At 41.9% G+C, this 16,385-nt stretch overlaps 1 protein-coding gene across 3 annotated transcripts in view; it reads left to right on the forward strand.

The window, feature by feature from the left end:
- The window catches only part of ADCK1 (aarF domain containing kinase 1), a 167,190-nt gene that overhangs the window by 117,292 nt on the left and 33,513 nt on the right, over window positions 1-16,385 (forward strand). For all 3 annotated transcript variants that reach the window (XM_060757733.2, XM_060757740.2, XM_060757745.2), the window contains 2 exons: window positions 1,575-1,733; window positions 3,554-3,712. In XM_060757733.2, the coding sequence (XP_060613716.2) occupies window positions 1,575-1,733; window positions 3,554-3,712 (318 nt within the window). The remainder of the gene's footprint in view (window positions 1-1,574; window positions 1,734-3,553; window positions 3,713-16,385) is intronic.

The following is a 16,385-nucleotide window of genomic DNA, read 5'->3' on the forward strand; positions in this document are numbered from 1 at the left end:
ATATGAAAATGCCATTTGATTAGTTTTCTTTCATTTTTTTGCAGCTATTATGTGTTTCTTGACCCCAAGCGTGTATATGTATATATACATAACAAATATCCTCATGTATAAGTTGACCTCATGTATAAGTCAAGGGCAAATACTGGGGGCAAAATCAAGCTCTGAGTATTACCAGGGAAGGAATCCTACTGGAGCATTGCAGCACACCCAAATACCTGGGAGTCACTCTGGACCAGACTCTGACTTATAAGAAGCACTGCTTGAATATCAAGCAAAAATTGGGTGCTAGAAATAATATTGTACGAAAGCTGACTGGCACAATCAGGGGATCGCAACCAGATACAGCAAAGACTTCTGCCCTTGCACTTTGCTACTCTGCTGCTGAATACGCATGCCCAGTGTGAAATACATCACACAATGTTAAAACAGTGGATGTAGCTCTTAATAAGACATGCTGCATTATCACATGATGTCTACACCCCACATCACTGGAAGAAATTATACTGTTTAGCTGGTACTGCACCACCTGACTTCACCTGTCGGGAAGTAGCAGCCAACAATGAAAGGACCAAGGTCTTGACATCTTAGGCCCATCCTCTGTTCAAATATCAGCCAGCATGCCAACACCTTAAATAAAAAAACAGCTTCCTAAGATCAAGAGAGATACTCACAAGAACACCTCAGGAAGCAAGAGTTCAAAAGTGGCAGGCTAAAACCAAGCACCTCAACAATCAGTAGCTGAGACTGGATGGGAAGTTCATCCTGGTCACACAGAAGAGTGGACGACTTGGAAGGCGCTGAACAGACTGTTCTCTAGAACCACAAGATGCAAAGCTAACCTTAAGAAATGGGGCTACAAAGTGGAATCCTCGACATGTGAGTGTGGAGAAGAGCAAACCACTACCTACTACAATGCAACCTGAGCCCTACCACATGCTCAATGAAGGACCTTCTCATAGTGACACCAGAGGCACTCCAAGTGTCCAGCTTCTGGTCAATGGACATGTAACATGACATTTAGCATGGCATCAAGTTTTTTTTTTAATTTTGTGTTTTTAAATGCATTTAACTGTACTCTCCACTTGCTTCTGACACAATAAATAAATAAAATTCTGGGTGCATATGTCTCTCCTATGCATATACTGAAATAAATCTATGTAGACATCATTGAATAATACATACAGCCCGCTTGTCCATGTTTACTTGGACAGTGATTCCCACAGACTCTGTTCCCAGATAAATTGGTTTAGGATTAAAGCTTAAAACGCCAGGAATTGACTAAGAGTTTTTGGACAAATAGCCCTTGCTTTTCCCCATTTTTACTTTGATTCATGTAATATGTCAACAAAATATATGATATCTTCTTCCTGAAGATAAACAACAGTTTTATTTTTTGACATGCATGATGTGTTGAAGCCTCCTGTTTTCCTAGCAATGTTTTTCTCTCTGAATTATGTTTCGGTGGCATATTTCTCAGTTTTATCCTCCATGACACAGCAGGGCCAAGGGCTAAAGCACTGACAAATTATACATCCGTGCAAGTCTAACCACTTTCCTTCTTTTTCACTTTGCAGATTAATGAGTTGTTTGTAAGTTTTGAAGATGCCCCATTGGGAGCAGCATCCTTAGCTCAAGTCCACAAGGCTGTGCTGCAGGACGGAAGGACAGTTGCTGTAAAGGTACAGCACCCAAAAGTTCAGGCACAGAGTTCAAAGGATATTCTGCTGATGGAGGTAAATCAGGGTGTTTTGGAGGTCACCTTTACAAAGCATCTACTCAGGTTATGAAATGTGACTGGTAGGTTCTGTGAGTTGTGGACAAAAAAGTAACTTTGGTGTAGGGAAGCTGAAAAATGAGAGAGGATCTTCAGATTTCTGCCAGGCCTTTGATTTGGTTGTTTTCAGTCTGTTACATGGATGCCAAGGGAGCACGTGATTTAACACACTGCTGTTTGTAGAATCAGGACTACAGCGGAGTCTGTGTGAGCCATCCATTTGGCCAATCACCAGTTCCTTCCTCCCAGGGGATGTACAGCTTAATAATAATAATGATAATGATGAAAATAATAATCATCATCATCTTTATTTATACCCCGCCACCATCTCCCCGAAGGGACCTGGGGCAGCTAACATGAGGCCAAACCCAAGAATTACAATAAGGCAAAATAAAATACATACTGCAGACAATAACATCAAATAAAATGCTGAACAATAATAAAATGCTGAATAATAAAATAATAACAATAAGATAATAACACAAAATAAAAGTGATAAAAGAATTGAACACAGCAAGCTGGGCCAAATGCAAAGATAACATTATAAAAACCCCTGAGTTGGATAGATAAATAGGGTGGTGGGTCTAGTGGGAGACTCTGGTGAGAAAAACAATAGGATTAATTATCAATGAAGGACGAGATTAAATGCATCAGAAGGACAAATTTGTACTGGGACTGGCATGGTATGGAGATTTGGAGGTTATTGTTTATTCCTCAAAAGCACATCAAAAAACCCCAAGTTTTTAGACTCTTCCTAAAAGCTGCCAGGGTGGATGCTTGCCTAATCTCCCTAGGTAGCGAGTTCCAGAGCTGGGGGGCCACCACAGAGAAGGCCCTCTCCCTCATCCCCACCAACCTCACTTGTAATGGAGGTGGAAGTGAGAGGAGGTTTGGGGAGAAGCAGGAAAGACAGCCAATGGGTTTAAACCAGGCATGGGCAAACTTTGGCCCTCCAGGTATTTTGGACTTCAACTCTCACAAATGCCTAGTTTAACCTGACTGGCAGATCCAGCTGAAGTAGTCTGGATGAATGTTTCCATTTGAGGTGGGGGACAGATTTAAGGGCCCGCACCCTCTTGTGCTCTACAGTCATTTTTGAAGCAGCACTCTCTACTCCTTGTGGTCAGCGGGAGCTACATAAATACTTCATATTTGACTGGATTTTCTTTTGTGTTGGATTTTTGTCATTTGTCACAATGTTTGGAGTGATTGGCATGGATTCTGGATCTGTGACATTATTACCAGGGGCTCGTGGGGGCTCGTGGGACTTAGGGGATGTGGTCACTTTGAGTCTTCTTGTGGAGAGAAAAAGCGGGGTGGTAAATAAACATCGTCATCGTCATCATCATTTATTGGTCTGGCCCAGTGTTGAGCCCTATTTTTAGCACCAAAAAAAATCAAGCAAATGAAAAGTCCTGACTCTCCCTGTGCCTGCCATTTATCTGCCGTTATCATTTCTCTCCAAGTCCCTTTTCGACTGAAGTCAGTTTTGCCATTACCTGAGAAAAAGTATCCAGACAAAGAAGCTACGTGGAGGGAAGTTGAAGAAGATGGGACAAACACTTACTACACATGTTCCTTTTGTTGTTACTGTTGGGACTGTCCCCCTTGTTTTTGATGTGTCTTTTTATGTGGTTTTTGTGTTTCAACTATTCCCATCATAAAATATAGTTTTGTTCTCAAGGCTGGCTTTATGTGACCCTCTGGCACTGCCATTGCCACTTAGCAAGTCATGAAGGTGCCATTTGGAAATGCTGATTTCTCTGGTTTCTTTTTCAGATTCTTATCCTGGCTGTGAAGCAGATCTTCCCAGATTTTGAGTTTATGTGGTTAGTGGAAGAAGCAAAGAAAAACTTGCCTCTCGAACTGGACTTCCTTAATGAGGGAAGAAATGCTGAGAAGGTGGCCCACATGCTTCACCGTTTTAGCTTTCTGAAGGTAAGGTGTGTGTTTTTGTGTGTACTTACATTTGCGTGCTTTCAGGTGGATGTTACCAAAATATTCATCAGAAACGGTGTATTATTAAATTATTACACAGAGAAGAGACTCTAAAAGAAGATACTTTAAATGAGGTTCTCCTGAAGATGCTATATTTAAAAAAATTAGGCATTTGAAGCCTCATCTCACCAAGGCTGAACAGCAGGAAGATTAAGTCTGAACTCTGTACTGGAGGCACTGCCTGTAGAAAGAAAGAAGTGCCCATTTTTACCAGCCAGTTTTGGGTGCCATAGCAGCGGCTGAATAAAACACAGCTGGGACACTCCTCTTTGCACATACAGCTCAGTAATTTATGGGCTGTGTGATTATTTCAGCATTGGTACATCAGCTTCACGTAAACCCAGTCTTCTAGTGCAGCAGAGTACAGAACATCCTTGTCAATCACCTGGCCAAGCAATCTAGCCCAGAACATGCTGGGATTTGAACCAGCCATTCAAATTCATGTTAGAACCTGATGTTAGAAAAGTGTGAAGACTGGGAGGGATGAACATAGTGATTAATAAGTAAAGTTTTTTTTTTTAAAAAAAAAGCACATTGCAGAAAAGGAATCTGATTACTTAATATAGAAGATATATGATTGCTATATAATGTTTTGCTGATGCTCTTATCAGCGTGCACCAAAAGAAAATAACAAAAATGATAACAAAATCAATCTTGATTAGGTCTACATAGCAGTTTTTTGTGCATTTGGTTTGTGGCATGGTTCCCCAACCTGGTTTTGGTATGTTGTCTTCCTACTAGTCATGAGCCCGGTATCTGTTTCATCGGTTTAATTCATGTTTCCATTTCATTCCGTCCATTTGGATGGTATGGAATGGGAAAGCTCCTCGTGGAGCAAAAATAAACACGATATGAAAGGCAGGCGGGAGTGGGTACTGGCTCCAAGTTTGCTTTTCAGCATCATAGTTATGGAGAGAAGAGGGATTGCGCTGAAGTCTCTTCATCAGAGATCCTTGGCATGGGGCTGGCGTCCTGCTGGCTGCTGGGGCTTGCCCCCTACCATTCGACAACTGTGCAGGCCCAGAAAGCCCTGGCAAGACTGTGCACTTTGGACCTTTGCGCACGGGCCTGTCAAGGCCTGCAGCTGAGCACCAAGTAAGTAGCGCTTCTTACTCAGTGCTCGGCTGTAGGCCCTGGCAGGCCTGTGCGCAAAGGGACAAGGTGTTCAGGCCTGCGAGGGCCTTTCTGGACCTGCACGGTTGCCAAGTGGTGGAGGGCAAGCCCTGGCAAATGGTAAGGGGCGCTCCGTACTTTCTGAATGGCTGCAGGCCCACACATGTAGACCTAAAGCAAGGTATCTGGGCCTGCAAGGTTGTCGAGCGGTGGAGGGCAAACCCCAGCAACCTTGCCAAGGATCTTCGATGAAGAGACCTCAGCAACAGTGGCGCAAGGTCAGTTTCCCAATTGAAGGGGGAAACAGCAGCAGCCCTAAAACAATGGGAAAAGGGAGTATTTGTATAGAATTGCCCACCCACTGCCGTCAATGGGATGAAAATATTCATTTTTTCGGATGTGATACAAAAAAGCTCATTTGGAAAAGTGCTGTTTTTGGAAGCTAAAATGGGGCTATCCAAATTAAACAAACAGAAACAGATAGCAATCCTATTCAAATGCTGAAGACTAGTTCCTACCACCTTCAGTTAATGGGCTGAGGATGCTAGGCATTATAATGTAATACATTTGCAAGTTCTCAAGTTGTAGAGGGCTGCTTTAGTGCAATATTGCTTAATCCAGAAGTTTAGGAGAGGTATAGAAACAAGTGTCTTTTTGTTTTCTCACCAGAAAGCTTGTGTGAACTGCATGGCTGGTATACATACTGTGGCCTTTGGAGATCCACACAGTGGAAGGATCTCCTTGTATTTGTTTTGTGGAGCTGGGATGTGTGCCCTTCTGAAAAGTTCAGCATCTCCATGCAGGTTTGAGAGATAGCAAATCCTATTCGTTAGTCATTTCTTCCTGCTAATTATCTTCTTTGAGGTTGGCTGACCCTTGGGAGAGATTTCATGGTTTTTGTAGATTCTGAACTTGTTCTCATCTTAACTGCTGGGCCATCAGAGGGCATCTTTCATGCATTTTCTCAGTAAATGGAAATAAATCTGTTAAGAGCAGAGTGAAAGAAAGCAAATGAGTCTTGGAAGGAAGCCTGGCCATGGGAAAGGGAAACTATCACCGTTTAGGTAAGCTAAAGGTTTCCTTTGACATTAAGTCCAGCCGTGTCTGACTCTGGGGGTTGGTGTTCATCTCCATTTGTAAGCCGAAGAGCAGGCGTTGTCCGTAGACACCTCCGGGGTCATGACTTCATGGATCACCGTTACCTTCCTGTCGTAACGGTGCCTATTGATTTACTCACATCTGCATGTTTTCAAACTGCTAGATTGGCAGGAGGTGGGGCTATCAGCGGGAGCTCGCCCTGCTCCGCAGTTTCGAACCTGCAACCTTTCAGCCAACAAGTTCAGCAGCTCAGTGGTTTAACTCACTGCGCCACTGGGGTTTATTACATGTGACTTCCTTTAATGTTTTCCCAGTAATCTCTCTTTGTGAGTGCACAGTGAAAGGGAACAAATAGATACCCTATAGCAGTTTCATGTGCCTCCCATAAATATACTACTATTATGTTCTGCAACGTGGATATACAGGCAGTCCCTAAGTTACGAACCTGCCTTGTTTGTTCTGAAGCTGAATTTGTTTGTCAGTCAGAATAGGCACATTTTTAAAAGTGTAACTCAAGCCATATATATAGAAGCACAGACAGCAAAACAAACTCCACAGTGGTGGTAACCCTATATATGCGCTTTGCGTAGCATAGGGAAGAGTTACCACCACTGTGGAGTTTGTTTTGCTGCCTGTGCCCCTGTTCAGAATATTTCACCTTCTTTTCTGTTCCTGTGATAATTGGATTTTGAAAAAATGGCTTGTTGTGGAAACAAGGTTTGGTGATAAAGCTTCATTTGAGGCACTGTTTCCCTGTGATAACTTTTTCAGGAGTGTATGTCCTTTCCTAGGAGTAGATTTCTCTCACTTCCTGTTGTCTCACCCCCGTTCTTAACTATGAGTCATTTGCAAGTCAGATGTTTGTTACTTGGGGACTGCCTATACAGAAATATAATTTGATACTCACCTTATGTATATTTCTTGTGTTAAATCTAATGAAACCCTTTTCCATATTTACACATTACACAGTTGGGGGTCGGTAAGTTGTATGTCATCTTGTGTAATCTTTGCATGTATAGAAACTAGAGCTACAACATCTCCCACGGATGTCTGTTCATCATTTGCTTGAAGATGTCCATCAAGGGGGACCCTAGAATCCTTCTAAGTAGTTCATTTCATCATGTAACTGCCCTTTTTTGTCAAGATGTTTCTTCTAATATGTGCTTGCAATCAACCTCACCTAAACCAATAGATCCAGGCTTATCCTTTGGAGGAGCAGATGATAAGATATTGGAGTCCTTGTGGACAACAAGTTAAACATGAGCCAACAATGTCATGCAGCATCAAAAAAAGCCAATGGGATTTTGGCCTGCATAAATAGTGTAGTGTCTATATGCAGGGATGTCATTCTACCCTTCTATTCTGTCTTGGTCAGATCACAACTGGAATCATACTGTGTCCAATTCTGGGCACCACAGCTGAAGGGAGACATTGACAAGCTGGAATGTGTCCAGAGGAGGGCGCCTAAAATGATCAAGGGTCTGGAGAACAAGCTCTATGAGGAGCAGCTTAAAGAGCTGGGCATGTTTAGCCTGAAGAAGAGAAGGCTGAGAGGAGACGTGATAGAAATATGTGGGGGGAATTCATAGAGAGGAGGGAGCAAGCTTGTTTTATGCTGCCCTGGAGACTAAGGAAAGGAGATTCCACCTGAACTTCTTGAATGTAAGAACTGTTCAGCAGTGGAACTCTCTGCCCCGGAGTGTGGTGGACAGGCATGTAGCTGGGGGGGGGGGCTTGGGGGGCTTTAGCCCCCCCAAAATTCTCATGGTGGTCCGCGAGAAGGCCTTACTGGTACATTATTTTGACTGTTATGTTTATCCATATCATGATCTGATCACCATACTCAATATATCCCATATGCATGGGGGTATTGGGGTAACGATACAAAAGGTTTGCTAGGGTAGACCCTCTTTCACTCAGACTCAGCCCCCCCCGAACCAAACTCCCCCCCCCCCCGGAAACAAAATCCTGGCTATGGGCCTGGAGGCTTTTAAACAGAGTCTAGATGGCCATCTGTTGGGGGTGCTTAGAATGCAATTTTCCTGCTCCTTGGCAGGGGGTTGGACTGGATGGTCTATGAGGTCTCTTCCAACTCTATGATTCTAAGTCTTTCCCTTGTTCTGTATTATGTCTCTTGTTTTCCAATAGAAGGTATTTACAGCTGACATTCACTTCTGCAGTGTGGTTATATTCTCAGAGGACCAGACACACATCTGCATTTACCCTTACATTATTGATGTCTGCAGGTACAAGGTCTGCAAACAAAATGCCTTTACACAGAGACATGTCTTCCCTTGCAAGTACTTATGTGAACTTGCTGCCACTCATGGCTTCTCTAAGATGGTAACGCGAACACACCAAAAGCCATGTGAGATTAGTGCATTTTGAAGAGCATAATGCTCCCTTCCTATACTTCCCTCTCTGACTTTGTGCAGGTTAGCCTTTACCAGCCTTGAATGCAGCTCCAGTGACGCTCCGCAATAGTCCCTCCCATATGTAATGCCAAGCAAACAGGCCTTCAAAGGGCACAAAAGGCCAAAGGCTGATGGCTTGTTTTAAGCGAATGTTTATTGAGGGCATTGTGCCTTGGAGAGCCATGTCGGTTGCCGCTATAACAACTGGGAGTGTGTGGAGCAAATCCCCATGGAGACAGCCAACCACGTCCTTGCTGGGTTAAAGAGCCACTGCCTGCAATATCGATTCAGGCAATAATAACAAATTGCTGCAAAAATGGCTAAATAATAGATTTCCCTTGTCCAACCCGTCGATTTCAAGACATTTTCATCAAGCCCAGAAGCGTCAAAAAGAGTTGGTTCCTGTATAAATACACTTCTATTCCAGGAGGTGGGAGGGGGAAACCCGCCAAGCAGCGGGGAAGTGGATTTCTTACTGTGAACCCGGTTGAGCTTGTAAAGCCAGAGATAAATTGTTTCCATGCGTAGGCATTAAGGGCCAAACGTCTGTGCATAATTTAAGCTTGCCGAAGACTGTGACTCCGTGCGAGGAGACTTTGGCACAGCTTAATAATGACCATAGACTGCTGCTGTAAATTTTGAAATCGGGATAAATATTGACTCAGGGTTAAAATAAGCTTTGGCCTTTCAGATCAATGCATTTTAGAGGTGTGCTTGTAACAGCGGTAGCTGAGGAAATTCCTGGCATCAGGGATAATATGCATTGCTGGGGAGGTTTTTTTTAATTAAATAAAAGAGGTCCTAGAGATGATTCCAAGAAGAGTTTGGAAAAGTTACTTTTGGGGACTAGAACACCTAGAATTCTCCAGCCATCTGGCTGTGTTAAAGGGGACATTCTGGGTGTTGCAATTTAAAAAAAAAAGCTTTTCCAAGCTCGAGTTTTAAGCAAGCCTAGAGACTTTTATTTCGGAGATACAGTTTCCTCTAGTAGGCACTGTAGACTTGTGAAGGCACAATAAACAAGTTGGAAAGGCCATGATGTAGTTCAGGAAAAATGAGTTTCAAGGCCCAGAAGGAAGAGCAGTGGCATAACTACGTTAGTTAAGCACTCTAAATCTGAGTGTAAGAGGATCTCCCCCAACCAGACTTCTGATATGGCTAGCCTTGAAAGGGCCAAAATGGATTTTTTAAATTTATTTATTTATCGTGTCAAAAGCGAGTAGAGGGTACAGTTAAAATGCATTTAAAAACACAAACAAAGTTGTTGTTTTTTTAAAAAAAGCTTCCCATTTTGTTAAACGTCCTTTGACCAGAAGCTGGCCACTTGGAGTACCTTTGGTGTCACTGTGAGAAGATCCTCCGTTGTGCATGTGGCATGGCTCAGGTTGCATTGTAGTAGGTGGTCTGTGGTTTGCTCTTCTTCGCACCCGCATGTCATAGACTTCACTTTGTAGACCCATTTCTTAAGGTTAGCTCTGCATCTTGTGGTAGCAGAACACAGCCTGTTCAGCGCCTTCCAGGTTGTCTTCTGTGTTTCTCATTCGGTCTCAGCCACTGATTGAGGTGCTGAGATTTAGCCTGCCACTTTTAGACTCTCACTTGGTGAGGTGTTCCTATGAGTATCTCTCTTGATCTTAGGAAGCTGTTTCTCGATTTAAGCCATTGGCGTGCTGTCTGATATCCAAACAGAGGATGGGCTGAAGATGTCAAGACCTTGGTCCTTTCATTGCTGGCTGCTACTTCATGGTGCATGTCAGGTGGTGCAATACCAGCTAAACAGTGTAATTTCTCCAGTGGTTTGGGACGTACATATTCTGTGATAATGCGGCATGCCTCATTAAGAGCCACATCCAGTATTTTAACGTGGTGAGATATGGTCCACACTGGGCATGTGTACTCAGCAGCAGATTAGCAAAGTGCAAGGGCAGATGTCTTCACTATGTCTGGTTCCCTAGGTTGTGCCAGTCAGCTTTCATATGATATTATTTCTAATGTTTTTTTATTTGAGAAAATATTACAGTTATATAGACACATTCCCTCCTCTTTTATTTAGATTCACTCCTGTGCTCTTCTTCTCCAGAGCCATCTCTTCTTCTAAAGTCCCATCAAATGTTCAATTATTTATTTGGAGGTAAATTCCCATCTCATTTTTCCAATTCTTTTTCTAAATATTTCTCCAAATACTTTCAAAGTAATTTTTATATAATCCCTTCTTTACTTTTAAGTTTGATGGGAGCTTATTGTTCAGTGCCATTTCCAGACTTCTTTATACAATTCATTAATTTGTATTATTTCTAGCATCCACCTTTTGCTTGATATTCAAACAGTGCTTCTTGTAGGTCAGAGCACAGTCCAGAGTGACTCCCAGGTATTTGGGTGTGCTGCAATGCTCCAGTGGGACTTTTTCGCAGGTAATCGAGATGCTTATCTGTTCTTCAAATGAAAAGCCCACACCTGCATTTTAGATGGATTACGAATCTGCTGGTTCTCCCTGTAATAAGCAGTAGAGCACCTAAAGCTTCAGAGAGCTTCTGTTCAACCATTTCAAAGCTTCCTGCTTGAGCAGTGATGGCATGATCATCAGCATAGATGAAACTCTCTGTCCCTTCTGGCAGTGGCTGATCATTTGTGTAAATGATCCCTAAGGGGATAATGAACCATGGTTCATTGATAGAACACATAGCTTATATGCATAATGACCCCATGGCAATGACTTTTTTGGCAGTAGCCATCTTCCCATGGACATCAGAAAGTTGGCACATGTGTGGATTTGAAGAGAAGCAAGACACAAGCTTTGTATGTCTGTATATATACTTTCAAATTGCATGTTGACTTATGGCAACACCATGAATTTAATAGTTTTCTTAGGTAAGTAATACTCAGAGGTGGTATGTCATTGCCTTCTTCTTACAGCCTACAGTGCCTGGGACCTGTTCACATTGCAGAAATATAGTGCTATTATCTCATTATTTCCATGGTTCTAGTCTCTGGCATATGCCCATCAACTCCATATTTGTAAGGGACTATTCTTTCCCACCCCATCCTCTTGATGCTGGGGAGGCCTGATGTGGGGCTTGTCAACACTGCATCTGTGCTCAGAAGGACAGTTTTGAAATTCAAAATACAAAGTGTTGTCAGAGGCTTCTGGAACATGGCCATACAGCCCGAAAAACTTTCAGCAACCCAAAATACAAAGGTTTATTACATGCAGAGCAATCCTAGGTCTTCACTGTGCATTACAAATATGAAGTGTATTCTCTTGTGAACAGCTGCTTCTGTAATCCTGACATTCACAACAGGTAGAAAGCAGCCCCCGAGAAGGGCTAAAAATCCCACATGCTCACTAAGTTCATTTCAGGGTCACAGCATATCATCTCCTCCAGTGAATACAAGAACACCTTTATGAATATATGAACACATGGAACTGCTTTCTAGTGAGGGAGACCAGGAATCTACTTAGTCCAGTTCTTTTTAGTCAGACTAGTGGTAGCACGCCAGGTTTTACAGCCAAGGCACAAAGATCTTTTCTCACAGGATGCAAGCTGGACAGTGTCCAGAGGAGAGCAACTAAAAGAATCAATGTCCTGGAGAACAAGCCCTATGAGGAGCAGTTTAAAGAGCTGGGCATGTTTAGCCTGCAGTAGAGAAGACTGAGGGGACACACGATAGCCATGTATAAATATGTGAGAGGAAGTCATAGGGAGGAGGAAGCAAGCTTGTTTTCTGCTGCCCTGGAGACTAGGATGTGGAACCATGGCTTCAAACTACAGGAAAGAAGATTCCACCTGAACATGAGGAAGAACTTCCTGACCAGAGTGTGGTGGAGGCTCCTTCTTTGAAGACTTTTAAGCAGAGGCTGGATGGCCATATGTTGGTGGTACTTTGAATGAGATTGTCCTGCTTTTTGGCAGGGGGTTGGACTGGATGGCCCATGAAGTATCTTCTAACTCTATGATTCTATGATTGAACCAGGGATTTCATGCATGCAGACCATGTGCCCTTTGAACAATTATGTGCCATCCAATTAGGATTGCTCAAGCCTATCCAAGACAAAGGTGGGTATTAATCCAAGTTTCAGAATTCCAGTGCCAGCTCTGACTTTCTCTTTACCCAGCCACACTAGCTTTAGAACACACACACATTGTCGTTATGCTGTTGGAACGGCATCCAGTGAACAGGTTTCTTCTATGTAGATTAGCATCTAGTAACACAAATCACTATAGCTAGTGATTTGTCCCAACTAGACTAGACCAACTGAATCAGCGGAATCTATATGAATGTTCATATACCAAGTTCTCATTGACACAGTAATTCTGTTTAAATTAGGATAAACAATTGCATTTAGCCTAGGGGGTGGGATTTGTGTAGTCCTCCACATGATTTTGGATTGCTTTGACTTTTCTGGCTAGGGCTGCTGAAAATTACAGTCCATCACTTCAAGGGTCACAGTTGTGACTTCTGATCTAACTGATAGTCTTATACTGTCCTTTGCTTATTAGCAAAGAATCCCCAACTCTTAAACATTTCTAGTACCTGTCCATGTAGGAGATTAAATCTTTCTGCTACTGCAGAACTTTCTAATATGAGTAACTGTGTTATAGAACAGAGATGGCGAATGTGTGATCTTCCAGGTATAGATTTTCAGTTACCATCATCCCTCATGGAGCCCTTGGAAGTGCAGTGGGTTAAACCACTGAGCTGCTGAAATTGTTGACTGAAAGGTCGCAGGTTTGAATCCGGGGAGCGGCGTGAGCTCCCACTGTCAGCCCCAGCTTCTACCAACCTAGCAGTTTGAAAACATGCAAATGGGAGTAGATCAATAGGTACCGCTCCGGCGGGAAGGTAACAGCACTCCATGCAGTCATGCCAGCCACATGACCTTGGAGGTGTCTATGGACAACACCAGCTTTTCGGCTTAGAAATGGAGATGAGCACCACCCCCAAAGAAGGACACGACTGGACTTAATGTCAGGGGAAAACCTTTACCTACCTTTACCTGTCATACCTCATTGTTACCTAAGTTGACAGATGAGGATTGCAGTTCAATAACATCTGGAGGGCCATGTATTCTCCATCCTTTTTGCAGTTGCCTCAAGCAGCACATTGGCCCTGCTCCTCTAGTTTGCTACATCTGCTCAATGGGACCATCCTGGAAAGTCATATATTTACCAGTTCTTGAATAGCTTAACCAAGACCACAGTTAAGGAATAGAGGACCAATTTTGAATTGTATAGTATGCAATACTTTATGACAAGGTTAACATTTGTATTTAATATTTTGTGCATGGATACAATGACAGAGAGCCCAGTTAACTTGATGTGTATCCATATTGAGAGGGCATCTGTAAGGCCAGGGAGGGAGGACACCAGTTTGTTAAAGAAGCATGCACCTATGTGCAGTCTTCTGCCAAAGCTTTAATATCTGACTTACTATGAGTGTTATAAAGCAGAAGCCTCTTGGTTTGGAAACACAGGCTTGAGTCTCTCTTGTATGAAACAAAGTAACAAGTTTATTTAAAGTTTCAAGCTCCAAACGATTGTGGTTACAATTACTATTTTTGTTGCAAACTTGGGTTCCAGTCACGTATATACTTGTTGCACTCTCCTGAAATAGGCTTTCAATGTTTCTCATTTATCAAGATGATATTTGCTTTACACATACAGGACTAAAAGTACTTTCCAATTCAAGCACCACTGGCTTTTCTTTAGGTTCTCAAAACTTGTACTCTATTTGACTAGCAGCTTACTTTTCTAACAGGATTTATTAACTACCATTAATGAACAGGAATCCCTAACTCTCTGTCCTTCACAAACTGCAATCCCTACTCAACTCACTCTCTTTTTAAAACTCTCTCTCTAACTCCCCTCCTTTTTGAACTTAACTCCGCCCCTTTAGAATGTTCGGCCCTGCTCTTCCCAACTGTCATTTTGTCTCCCAACCTTTTGAAATCCTGGGGCTATGCTAATCTGCATATGACCAATCAGCCTCCATATGCAAATAAATCCGGTCCCTCTGTTGCTATCCTCTCTTGTCTATAATCTTCCTTATCTGCCCCCTGCGAACATAGATCTATACACTAAAATTTTCATACAGAGTAACAAATTCGCTACATACGCCCCTTCCCTATAAAAATATTGCTGGAGGTGAGTGTTTTTAACCTCATCGAAAGCAATATTGTTAACTTATACCTTATCTAACAATTCTATATTCAATTCACATTTAAAATCATACATTCAAATACTTACATTTCTATCATATATCACATGAAAACATTCTTTAATAATGATACTATACAGTTACTCTACCAATACAATTTTATATAAACACATATATTATATATCTTAACAACATATATCACTAATATACATTACCAATAGTCATCTTCTTGCATTCATTTATTCTTCTGTCTCCTGTTCCTCATCCTTTCCTGGAATTCTAGAGAGCACATCCGCCACAATGTTTTCTTTTCCCTTAATATGTCTTACATCAAACTGATAATCTTGCAGCATTAGGCTCCACCTTATCAGTTTGCTATTGGTGTTTTTTACTTGATTCAACCACCTCAGTGGAGAATGGTCTGTATATATTAGGAACTCTCTTCCCCAAAGATAAGGTCTTAATTTGCCAATAGCCCAAATTATGGCTAGACACTCCCTCTCAATCACTGCTAGATGTTGCTCTCGCTCCAATAACTTTCTACTTAGATATAATATAGGCCTTAGGTCTCCATTTATATCTACTTGACTCAACACCGCTCCCAGTCCTATCCTTGATGCATCTGTGGTGAGTATGAACTGTTTATCAAACTCAGGTACCTTTAATATGGGTTCATTTACCAATGCATTCTTTAACTCATCATAGGCTTTTTGACACCCTTCATTCCATTTAATTATATTAGGTTTGTCTTTTTGTAGACACTCAAATAAAGGAGAAGCGATAGCGCTAAAATTAGGAATAAACTTCCTATAAAAGCCTACCACTCCTACAAATGCTCTAATTTCTTTTTTAGTTCTAGGCCTTGCCCAATTCCTAATAGTTTCTACTTTGTTCCATTCAGGTATTATTTCTCCACTACCAACTACGTGTCCTAAATATTTAACCTTTGTTTTTGCTAATTGGCATTTTGCAGCTTTTACTGTTAACCCAGTTTCTTTAATTCTTTGTAACACTTTAGAAATATGTCCTAAGTGCATTTCCCAATCGGTACTGTAAATTGCAATGTCATCAATATAAGCCTGAGCAAACTCTCTTAAACCTACCAACATTTTGTCAATTAATCTTTGGAAACTCGCTGCGCTATTTTTTAACCCAAAAGGTAAACGTGTGAACTCATGTAATCCCTCTTTTGTCACGAAAGCTGTTTTACACTGATCCTTAGGATCCATCCCCACTTGCCAATATCCTTTGGTTAAATCTAAAGTTGTTATAAATTTCGCTGCCCCAATGGTCTCCAATAATTCATCAATTCTGGGCATCGGGTATACGTCAGACACAGTTACCGCATTTACTTTCCGATAGTCCACACAAAATCTCATGGTGCCATCATGTTTCGGTACTAACACTACAGGGGATGACCATGGACTTTCTGATGGTACTATCAATCCCAACTCTAACATTTCTCTAATTTCTTTTGAGATAATTCGAGCTTGTTCTCCTGTTGCTCTATACGGGTGTGAAGTTATGGGTTTTGCATCACCCGTATTGATCTTATGAGTTACCAGCTCCGTTTTTCCTGGCACATCCCTAAATACATCCTGATGCTTTATCAATACATCTCTCAGTTGACATCTTTGACTTTCTGACAATTCTAAACACTTAGACACATCAGGTATGATACTTTGTTCCCTTAATTCTCCCCATTCTGTTACTGAATATGCTTTTGCTTCTTTTGTTACTACCCTAAAAATCAAATTTGTTCTCACATAATAGGGTTTTATCCTATTAACATGCACACGCTTATATTTTCCTTCCTCCCCTACTTTCATTAT

This window comes from Anolis sagrei, chromosome 1 (genome assembly GCF_037176765.1).
Source record: "Anolis sagrei isolate rAnoSag1 chromosome 1, rAnoSag1.mat, whole genome shotgun sequence".
NCBI classification, from domain to species: Eukaryota; Metazoa; Chordata; class Lepidosauria; order Squamata; family Dactyloidae; genus Anolis; species Anolis sagrei.